At 51.9% G+C, this 10,838-nt stretch overlaps 1 protein-coding gene across 5 annotated transcripts; it reads right to left on the reverse strand.

Annotated features, from left to right (window-relative positions):
• Nucleotides 1-277: 277 nt before the first annotated feature.
• On the reverse strand, nt 278-10,522 carry ERAL1 (Era like 12S mitochondrial rRNA chaperone 1). Of its 5 annotated transcripts, none has more exons than XM_064583651.1 (10): nt 10,208-10,522; nt 9,158-9,285; nt 8,953-9,030; nt 8,509-8,555; nt 8,287-8,348; nt 8,005-8,117; nt 7,664-7,912; nt 7,374-7,523; nt 7,173-7,253; nt 278-2,490 (listed from the first exon to the last, which is right to left on the reverse strand). In XM_064583651.1, exons 1-10 carry the CDS (start codon nt 10,488-10,490, stop codon nt 2,407-2,409), a joined length of 1,275 nt encoding a protein of 424 aa, XP_064439721.1. In that variant the 5' UTR covers nt 10,491-10,522; the 3' UTR covers nt 278-2,406. The 5 variants fall into 5 exon arrangements, with proteins under 5 accessions (XP_064439721.1, XP_064439723.1, XP_045745465.1 ...); XM_045889509.2 differs by lacking the exon at nt 278-2,490 and adding an exon at nt 6,458-7,055 and having other exon boundaries at nt 7,374-7,505; XM_045889508.2 differs by lacking the exon at nt 278-2,490 and adding an exon at nt 6,458-7,055.
• Between the last annotated feature and the right edge of the window lie 316 nt (nt 10,523-10,838).

The raw sequence follows: 10,838 nt of genomic DNA on the forward strand, positions 1-10,838 counted from the left end.
CATCTGCCTTCAGCTCAGGTCATGATCCCAGGGTCCTGGGATGGAGCCCCGCATCAGGCTCCCTGCTCCATGGGAAGCCTGCTTCTCCCTCTGCCAGTCCCTCTGCTTGTGTTCCCTCTCTCGCTATGTCTCTCTGTCAAATAAATAAGTAAAATCTTAAAAAAAAAGGGGGGGGGGGTTGGACAGGTGGGAGAATCCGAGCAAGTGGGAGTGAGGAGGGCATCCTGAGTCACGCGGAAGCTTCACACACATTTTTTCACCAAATTTCCCCAGGGTCTCATGAGGTATTATTGTCATCCCCATTTTAGAGCTGAGGAGACCAAGGCTCAGAGAGATGAGGTGACACGCTCAGAATCATATTACTGGTAAGTGGCCAAAACTCAGGTCTGATTCTCTTGCCTTTGAAACTCAAAAAGTTGGGGCGCCTGGGTAGATCAGTCGGTTAAGCATCTGCCTTCGGCTCAGGTCATGATGCCAGGGTCCTGGGATCAAGCCCCACATCGGGCTCCCTGTTCAGTGGGGGGAGTCTGCTTCTCCCTCTGCCCCTCACCCCACTCAAGCTCTCTCTCAAATAAATAAATAAAAACTTAAAAACAAAAACCTCAAAAAGTCCTCACAGAAACACACACAAAATCCACCTCATTCATAGCAAGTTTGTGCACAAAGCCTGGGGCCTAGAGTCTGGAGAGCAGAGTTGTAGTCCTGTCTCATCTCCCAATTTACCAGATCACGCAGGCCATGTGTTTACTCCAGGAGTCTCAGTTTCTCTACGATAAAATTGGCCCATAGGGGCATCTGGCTGGCTCAGTCAGCAGAGTGTGTGACTCCTAATCTCAGGGTCATGAGTTTGAGCCCCACATTGAATGTAGAGATTATTTAAAAATAAAATCTTTGGGGCGCCTGGATGGCTTAGTCGTTAAGCATCTGCCTTCGGCTCAGGTCATGATGCCAGGGTCCTGGGATCAAGCCCCGCATCGGGCTTCCTGCTCTGCGGGAAGCCTGCTTCTCCCTCTCCCACTCCCCCTGCTTATGTTCCCTCACTTGCTTGTGTCTCTCTCTGTCAAATAAATAAAATCTTTAAAAAATAATAAATATAAAATAAATAAAAATATCAAAAAAATAAAATTGGCGTGTAGTCATCTTTTGGAGACTGATGGACGGACATTGGCAAAGTCCCCAGGGAAGCCACAGCTAAGACCCCACCGCATCTGTGTTCGTTGTGCGACACACACGCGTGCCCATGGGGCTGAGCGTCCCAGAGAGTGTAAGGGAGCGTGCCGGGTCCTTGAGCTTTTAGTAGCACGGTCTGTGGGGTCAGCATCTTTCCAGCGCAAACGTGCTCTTTGAGCACCTCGCAGGATGAGACCCTTGAGGGGTGCTGGGACCACAGAGAAGAATCCCACAAGGTGCCTCTCCCGGGGTAGTTGGGGACAAATAAGGGATCAGATGAATTCTCCGTGTGATCAGGAAAACCGAGCAGGGTCAAAGCCTGGACTTAAGGGGGCAGGTGTCAGGGAGGGTTAGGAGAAGCTTCACAGGCTGGCCACGGTGAAACCGAACAGTCATCTCTGATAGGTCCCCCAGATCTCAAGCCCCAGTCTATCACATAGAGAATAAAGATTAGAACAGTGTTCCAGCTTTTCTTTCTCACACCTGGTAAGCCCCTAGGGTTACACCAGCCTCTTGCTTTGGGTTCCCAGCATGTAAAGCAAAACAGGAAAGCAAGAACGCCCGGAACTTCTCAAAGTCCTTGGTTCCAGGATGAGTTTTGCTGTTGATTGTACTTTGAGTGGGACACTAGTGACCCTATGATTTGGCCACCATCGTTGTGCAAAACTGTCAACTCCATGGAACTTAGGAGAGTAACGAAGAGGGAATTGAGAGTAATTTACTAGCTGAATCTATTTTTTTTAGTATGTGTGCTGTGTATTTCTGAGCGTCTGTGTATATGTAAGCATGACACGTGTGTGTGTCCGTGTGTCTGTGAGTACCTGCAGCTGCTGTTCTTCTTAGGGTCATGGGTTCCCAGGTGTGGAGAGGTAGAGGGAACACTGAAGCTTTGGGGGGCAATTCGCTCCCCTTCTCTACGCCTCGGTTTCCTCTCCTCTATAAAGGGATTACTTGAATTCCATGACTTTGAAGGATTCTTGCAGCTCTGACCATCCTTAACTTTGTCATTCACCATATGGTTTAAGGAGTTCATCCAAAGATCAAAATAAGAGTCAAAGGCTTGAAGCTGCTGTGGCAGGGATTGGAATTAGACGTGAGAAGGTTAAGGTCCCAGACCAGTCCACACTGACCTCAGGAGAGCCAATGGAGCTCCTGATCTGAAGCAACAGTTGTTAGAATGCAAGGCCACGGGCGCCTGGGTGGCTCAGTCGGTTAAGCGTCTGCCTTCGGCTCAGGTCATGAGCCCAGGATCCTGGGATCGAGCCCCGCCTCAGGCTCCCTGCTTCTCCCTCTCTCTTTGCTGCTCCCCCTGCTTGTGCTCTCAAATAAATAAATAAATAAATAAATAAATAAATAAATAAATAAAATTTAGAGTGCAAGTCCAAGGACCTGGATTGTGTCCCCCACCCCCATGCTGGCCAGGGAAGGGGCAGAGTCTCCACTGGACTTCCAGAAGGGTTCTAAGGAGGCAAAGGGATGGAAGGGCTGCCATCCAGGAGACAGCTCTGGGCGGGAAGTGTCCTCGGGTCCTCGTGGCCCCTGCAGGCTCCCGATAAGCAGAAGGGCCTCCACCCTGATAGCCCCAAGTCCACTTATCAGGGTCCCCAGACTACCCCACCCAGGTTCAGACTCTGCTCCAGCCCCACACCCTGATGACAGTACCCTCCACCCCAGCCAGGGCCAAAGCCACAGGATCTCTGGCTGGCTGAGATATCTCTCTGTTCTACCTTCAGGACCCCTGGTTTCTGCCCATGTTCACCTTTGGTCTTAGGACTAAGCAGGAACTAGGCAGAAGCCTAGGCAATGAGTGGCATAAATCTTGGCCTCGGTGCATGAAGCCTTTACTCTGGTGAAGGAGCCTGACCTGTCTGTGGGGTCCCTGAGTAGAGGTGGCACGGCAGGAGGGGTCACAGGACAGGAAAGGAGGCAAGGTGCAGACATACGATAATTTCTCACCTGGCTAGAGTGCCTGGGTTTGTAAATGTTTCTCAGCCACATTTCTCAGTTCTTACAACATGGTGAACCATGTGTTACCACCAAAGCTCAGAGAAGTGGCACTTTGCCTCTAGTCAAACAGCTAGTGAGTGAGACAGAGGAAAGAAGGGAAGGACACCAACATTGGTTCCACAGGTGCTAGGTCTGACCCAGGAGTTTGAGATGAGCACGCACATGACCCTGGTCACCCCCATAGGAGCTAGGGATGGATTGCTCCCATTGCACATACAAGAAAATTGAAGCTGAGAGCACTCCATCTAAGGTCAAGGTCACAGAGCTGGATGTGGGGGGCTGTGGGGACTGTCACTCAGGGCCTGTCCTTCCTCCCTCCCTCCCTTTTTCTTTCTTCCTTTCTAAGATTTTATTTATTTGAGAGAGACAGAGATAGTGACAGAGATAGCAAGAGAAAGCATGGCAGGGAGAAGCAGAGTCCCCACTGAGCAGGGAGCCCAGCCGCAGGGCTCGATCCCAGGATCCTGGGATCATGACCTGAGCGGAAGGCAGACGTTTAACCAACTAAGCCACATACGTGCCTCTTAAGATTTTATTTTTAAGTAATCTTTTTTTTAAGATTTTATTTTTTATTTGTGAGAGAGAGAGAGAGAGCACAAGCAGGGGGAGCTGCAGGCAGAGGGAGAGGGAGAAACAGGCTCCCCAGTGAGCAGGGAGCCTGATACGGGACTCTGATCCCAGGACCCTGAGATCATGACTTGGGCCGAAGGCAGATCTTGACTGAGCCACCGAGGCGTCCCTATTTTTAAGTAATCTTTACACTCAACGTGGGGCTTGAACTTACAACCCCAAGGTCAAGAGTCACATGCTTCACTGACTGAGCCAGCCTGGTGCCCCAGGGCCTGTTATTTCTAAACCTGGGCTCTCTCAATGGCCTTGAGCAGCTTTCAAGAATATTCCATGAATGGCATTTGGCTGCTTCATTTGGCTAAGTGCTTTGCCAGGAGCTAGTCACCTAGCTCACAGTTCTGAACTGGGGACTGTTGTTCCTGCTGTCTACAAGAACAGGAAGGCTCTGAGAGAAAAAGACTTGCCTAAGAGCTCCAGTTTTATTTGCCTGCCTCCCCAGGCCAAAGTTTTTCTCCTCCCCTACATCACACTGAGTTTAGCTCCATGTCAGACATTTGACATGATTGGCCAATAACCAGGCCCCTGTGATTATTTGCCTAAATGATTAATCACACAAATAAATGAGCCCATAACAAGTAGATTTAACTAGGCTGCAGAGGTGTTACTTACATATGAAGAGGGAATAGGAGTTAACTAGGTAAGAAAGGAGGGAAGATTGTGCCAGAGGGAAGAGCAGGGCGCCTTGCTGCCTCAGTCGGGGCGGGGTCGTGGGGTCAAGCCCTGCATTGGGGTCTGCACTCAGCTGGGAGTATGCTTAAGATTCTCTCCCTCTGGGGCACCTGGGTGGCTCTTTTGGTTAAGCGACTGCCTTCGGCTCAGGTCATGATCCTGGAGTCCCGGGATCAAGCCCCACATCAGGCTCCCTGCTCAGCAGGGAGTCTGCTTCTCCCTCTGACCCTCCCCCCATCATGTGCTCTCTCTCTCTCTCATTCTCTCTCTTTCAAATAAATAAATAAAATCTTAAAAAAATAAAATAAAATAAACAGAGCTCCCTCCCCCATTCTGAGAAGTCTCTACACCAGGAATCTTGCCTAGCCCAGAGGCAGACAACTGAATACCGCCAGGCTCACACTCTAAGTGGCTTGAGCTCTGAACAGGCCCCTACCCATTCTTATGCTGGCTCTCAGAAGAGCTTGAATTCCCTGCCCTCAAATGACTCACAGAGGACCCCGTCCACCCAGGGGAGCTTGCCATAGCAGAGGTAGCCTAGGTCTACCCTCCTTGGGCTCAGCGTAAACATAGGCAGGGGCCCAGGAACTGAAATTTAAGCCTGAGCTTGCCCCCAGAATCCAGCTGTCAGGACCCTTTCTGCTTTACAGAGGTTCAACTAACAGTTCCACCGCCACCAGCACCACCACCACGACTGCCACCACCAGCTGGGCTACAGCCAACAATTAAACCCTGAAGGATGCGGTGAGGCTGTTCCTCCTCCTCCCAGGCCCAGCAGAGAGATGATCAGCTTCACGGGGAGAGGAGTGAAAGGCAGACCCTAGCCTTAGCAAGGGCCATAAAATTTATGGGAGAAAGGGCCTAGTAGAGAGAGGGGCCAGTGACCCTTGTTCCAAGGAGTCCAGCAGGGAAAGGGTTAAGAGGCGGGGCTTTCTAGAACCAGGGGAAAGTGCCCCACCCAGGGGAGGGGCCAGTGGATTAAAAGGCCATCAGCTTGAGTGGAGAGGCAGGGTCAGGGCCTCCTTACCTCTGAAGGCCTCCCCAGTCTGCAGTTCCAGCCCCAGGTAAGTACCCTCTCCTGGGCCTGTCTGTCTGCTTGTTGGTCTGAACAGAGGGAACCTTCTGCCTCACTATGTGATCTCTAGCTTGTTTAATTCTGGCACTGGGTCCCCAAGGAGATCTCAACAGACCCTAGCTCTGCAGGGTTCTCTGGGCCAGACCCCTTCCCTACCTGACTTGGGCTGCCGTTGACCACAACCATCAAGGAGCTGCTGGCCCAGGAGCTATGGAGTGGGGAGTGGGAAGCTGTGTGTGTCCAGCACTGACCTGTCCTGCTCTGCCCCAGCCCCTGGCCCTCCCTGCCACAGTGCTCTCCAAGCCGTGCTCCCTGTGCCTGCTGCAGGGCCCTGGCTGGGATATCATCATATACTGTAAGTTTGCGATGAGATACTACAGTATAGATGATGTACTAGTCCGGGTCCCCACAGCTCTGGAGCCAGACGAGGGCCAGGGAAGCCGCAAACCCGCTGGGCTCGCCGCTCAGCGCATCACAGCCTGCTGACCGCCGGGACACTTGGGGATGGCGAGGAAACCGTTACCATTACTGAGTTTAGTAATGGTAATGGTTCTCTTGCTGTACCCAGAACACGTGCCAAGAAGAGCGCTCAGGACCCTGGAACAGACCACTGGGAGGGAGGGAGACTCCAGTTCAGACAACAGGGTGGGGGTGAGGGAATGGGTTTTCTCTTTCCTATTATAAGAAACAAAGATGAGGGCGCCTGGGTGGCTCAGTCGGTTAAGCGTCTGCCTTCGGCTCAGGTCATGATGCCAGGGTCCTGGGATCGAGCCCCGTGTCGGGCTCCCTGATCAATGGGGAGTCTGCTTCTCCCTCTGCCCCTCTTCCCACTCGTTCTCTCAATCTCTCTCTCAAATAAATAAAATCTTAAAAAAAAAAAAGAAATAAAGATGAGAACCAGTATGCTTGTTTTTTAATTTTATTAGCATCCAAGACTGGGGAGAGGGATGGAGTGAGCGGCACTATCTCACTTAGGACCCACAGGTTCTTACGCGCAGCTTTAAGGTAGAGGAACTGAGTGGACAGGAAAAAGCACTCTCTGCTAAAACTGGCAACTCAGGGAAGAACTCTGGGTTCGCTGCCAGCCAGAAGCAGGGTGGCATTGTTCCTACCAAAGAGCCAACTTCTAGACCTAAGCAGCTGGGACTGCAGGCAGAGGAACGACCTGGGAACTGAGCTAAGATAAGTTACTTCCTCCAACAGACGTGGTCAGGCAGGGGCTAGGCAGACTCAGGAAGGCCAAGCCAGCTGCCAGTCAGGCAGGCAGGCAGGCCGTGCCCACACCTCTCACCAGTTCCTGTCCCTGGGCAGGGGCCGTTCTGGTCAGTGGCCCTGCCAGCAGCTCTGGCTGAGACACCCTGGGCAAGGTAGCAGAGGGTGGTCACTTGAGAAGCCTCACAGAGAGGCGGAGCCGAACATCGCAGAGGAAGATGTCCATGAGATCGCGGCCCACCTCCTGTGCAATCTGGGAGATCAAGTGCCCCTTTGGACCAATCAGGATCCTCTGAGGGTGGGGTAAGAGAGAGACACACACACAAGCCGGTTCTCAGGGCTCCCAAGCAGTGGAGGAAGAACCCCTGCCTAATGCCCTGGTCCTTTCTCCAAGCCTAACCCGGCTTACCACATGAGATTCTTTGGGCACCAGAAGCTTCTGTTCGATCACCAGCTCCCCGCTTGGCCCTTCCTCCCACATCACTGTCCTCTGCACAGGGAGACATGATTAGTCAGACAGACCCATATCCCTACCTCTCCGGGCCCCAGGTGTCCTGTCTTGGGTGTGTGCATGGTGAAGAGCCCCCAGATTCCTTCATTGTGCCCGCACCTGCTGCACACTATAGGGCATCTCCTGGGGCAGGTGTTCTAGGAGCTTCTCTCGGATGATGTTGGCACAGATCTCCTCAGGCGTCTGGCTAGTGAGGACTCCACTGTGGAATTCCCAGGGTCCTGGCCGGGCCTGTGCCAGGAGGTAATGCTGTGGGTACAGAGGGGGGTAGGTGGGCAGCTCAGTCCCAACCAAGACTTTCCTACTCATTCTCACTACCAGGAGGAACTCTGAGGCTTATCTTCACATGGCAGAAATCAGAGGCCAGGCTACGGCCAAGGCTAACTGACCTTTAGTGTTTTCACATCCTCCTGGCTTAGGGCTGACAACATGAAGATCTCCTGGAAGTGGGGCCAGCCAATCCTCTGAGGGCCTCCCACAGACTGTGTTTTTGGGCCCTTAGCTGCTGGGCTAGGGCAAGGAGTGCCAGGCTGTGAGCGAAGGGCCTGCCGCATCCTGAGCTTCTTGCCATTGACCACACCTTCAGTAAGGGCTGCTGTGAGCTCCAGGAGAACAGACTTCTGCTTCAGGCAATCTACCTGGGCATGGAGGACGGGCAGAGGGGTGTGTGGTCAGTGAGATGGGCACCATGGAGGAAAGCAGACCCCTTCTTCAGGTAGGTGGTGCTCACCTTGTTCATGACAAGGATGCTAGGGACTTGGGAGAACTGGGTCAGGCACTGGAGCACCTGGGGCCTGAGCTGGTTCCGAGTCCACTTGTCTGAGACATCCACAAGGACCACAACTAGAAGGTGGCAGGGTGGGCAGCGGGACAAATATATGACCACTCTCTCCCCACCCCCCCCAAAATGTCCATGATATGGGCTCTGGGCCAACCTCCATCCCCCAAACTACCAGGAACAAGAGGTCGTGACCATGTAAATTGGGCTTCAGATTCCCATCATGAGTCTAACCCAGATCAGCAGATTCCATGCTCTTCCATGGATCTTCCAACAAAGAAAGCTCCAGATGGTGCCTGAGGGACAGACAAACTTAGGTCAGGAAGGGTCTTATGACTGATATATTCCTAATGAGGGATAGGGTATGATAAGGGGGTTTTCCAGCCCCTCTAATGGAATCTCCTCACCTTCTCCTCAACACCTTTCCCTCAACAAACCTGTTTCCACAGCTATTACCTTTTCTGTTTAACAGGGCTGATGAGGCCAGGTGTGTCAAGTAGAATCTAAAATCAGGAAAGAGAGATGCCCACCCCCCCCAGATGGAACGATTATAATTGGCGGGTGAGAGAAAGGCCACCATTGATGTCAGAAGCCTGCACCCACTCTAGGATGACTTTAGATTTTTACCCTCCAGTTTTGTTTTAATTCTAGATAGGATCCAAGAAAAAGATGATGACTGTGAATACATGAAAGATTAGGAAGGATTAAAGAGGGAATGAGATCTTTCTGACTAGATGCCAGAGGGGGGAAGTAGAGAGAACTGCACTAGGCCTAACGAAAGAGGAGACCCCCTTCCCTCAGAAAAGTGAATTTAACATTTTCTTCAGGTCTAACTGTAAGGGAGACCCTCTTAAGTTCACCCGCTGTCCAGTTTGCTGGACTTCCTTTGCAGGTACCCACCACCTGGACCTCTTTCTCTGTGATGACCCCCAGAGCTTGGCAGCGAGTGGTGTGCACCTTCTTGGAGACAGGGAACACCTGCCAAAAACAAAGAAGTCCCATGAGATCCCAGATCACTGTAGGACAATTCATGAAGAAAGAGAAAAAAGTAAGAGACGAAAGGGGTGGGGTTGGGGGGGGCGGTAGCATCAAGGATGCAGCATACTTTCCGACCCAGCAGCTGGTTGGAGAGTGTTGACTTCCCTGCATTCGGGGCACCCAGGAGGACCACTCTTAGGACCCTGGAGTTCTCAGGCATGTCGGGACGATGGACCAAGAGGAGATCCTGCTCATCTGTGTGTGGGGGCAGGAGGGGAGTGAAAGGTAGTGCAACCTGGATCCCTTATCAGGTGCTCAGTCCTACCCGCCCACAAAGGAAGTAGGGCATAAAAGATAAGTGTACCAGGTTGAAGCTGAGACCTGGCTTTGAGACTTAGCTTGTCCATTAATTTGTTTATATGATTGTATCAAATTCTCTAACTTCTCTAAGCGCCTTAGTTTTCTCACATGTGAAATGGAGATAATATTAACAATACCTACTTAAAACCTTCTTTTGACAATTGGCAATTTTGTAGAAACAATCAACACAATGCCTGGCATTTAATACTCAATTACTGTGTGGAATTGTACTGTGCCTGATAAATGCATGTACATGTGTGAAAGTACAGCTAGTTCAGATAATGCCAGAAATCCCTCCAGCTCGGACAATCTCACCCTACTAAAGGTGTTATGAAGGCTCTGCAAGCTTTCTCAGTATTTTTAAGTATTGGTTTCTTATAATACTGCATTACAATGACCAGTTTTTGTGTGCAGCCTCCCTACCAGAGTGTAGTCTACACTACTTGAAGAACAGAGGGTGCTATTTCCTAGGTGTAACTCAGTCTCTTGACAAGTAGATTGGGCACTTATGGGACCAAGTTTGCTTCCCATCTCGGGGCAGAGAGCCACAATTCTGCCTTGCCTGTGGCCCTGAATCTCTTGCTCTTTGTGTGCGTCTCTGTGACCACATCGGTTCCCTCTGGCTCCCAACTCTTAAAACCTGGTATCTCTCTCCTGTGAGATCCTTCAAGGCTCGCCTCTCTCTCGAGGCCTCAAGATCGTTTTCCACAATATAGGACCAATGATGACATCCCCACGGACTGAGCAGTTTCCCCGACCCGGAACTTTCACTGCTAAAACCGTGACAATCCGGGACAAGCCTATCCGGGCCCTTTACCTCTGTGCATGGACACGCCGGGAGGGTGAGAAGTCAACGAACCGTCTGGCTGAGAGAGTCCAAGGAAGCGGTCCAAGGCTGAGCTCTGGCCATAACGGCGAGAGGCAGAGGCTAGGCGGGGACCAGAGAAAGCGGAGCCCGCGAAACAGGACACGCACCTCCGCTGCCAGTCAAAGAGCGAGGAGACCCGGGCTCCCCACTCCCTCACGGCATCGGGGCCCAACTGCCGGACCCTTAACACCGCCCCAAAGAGCGTAGCCGCGCGCCGGCTGGGGGCAGCCATTACAGCCGCAAGGCACTCCGGGAACTGACCAAGAACTCACCTACGATTGGATAGAGCGGTGGAAAAGCGAGCGAGCAGGACAGAGCTAGATTGGCCCAGAGTGCGGAGATGCACGGGATGTTGGAGGTGAGATGGGGGGGGGACCCCGCTCTGGAGACTGACCGAGGCTAAGGAAAAGGAAAATGTGTATTTAGAGTTTGCGTGGACATGATGATCGTTTTGGACTCCCATACACATCCTGTTTTCTTCTTCTCCTGCCAAAGTTTTGTAAAAGGTCCTTCTAGCCCAGGCTTCTGAGAGACTACATCTCCCATGAGGCCAAGCGGCAGAAAGCTTTCTCAGTTTCTG

This window comes from Mirounga angustirostris, unplaced genomic scaffold, assembly GCF_029215605.1.
Source record: "Mirounga angustirostris isolate CCGP_5_RB_7025 unplaced genomic scaffold, mMirAng1.0.hap1 SCAF_17, whole genome shotgun sequence".
NCBI lineage: Eukaryota > Metazoa > Chordata > Mammalia > Carnivora > Phocidae > Mirounga > Mirounga angustirostris.

Excerpts from the sequence above, each read along its gene's own strand:
- ERAL1 (XM_045889508.2), bottom strand. The coding sequence starts at position 10,490 with ATGGCTGCCCCCAGCCGGCGCGCGGCTACGCTCTTTGGGGCGGTGTTA. Across the intron at positions 9,031-9,157 it reads ACCAGCTGCTGGGTCGGAAA|GTGTTCCCTGTCTCCAAGAA; the intron begins GTATGCTGCATC and ends TGTTTTTGGCAG. Across the intron at positions 8,349-8,508 it reads AGCCCTGTTAAACAGAAAAG|GCACCATCTGGAGCTTTCTT; the intron begins GTAATAGCTGTG and ends TCTGTCCCTCAG.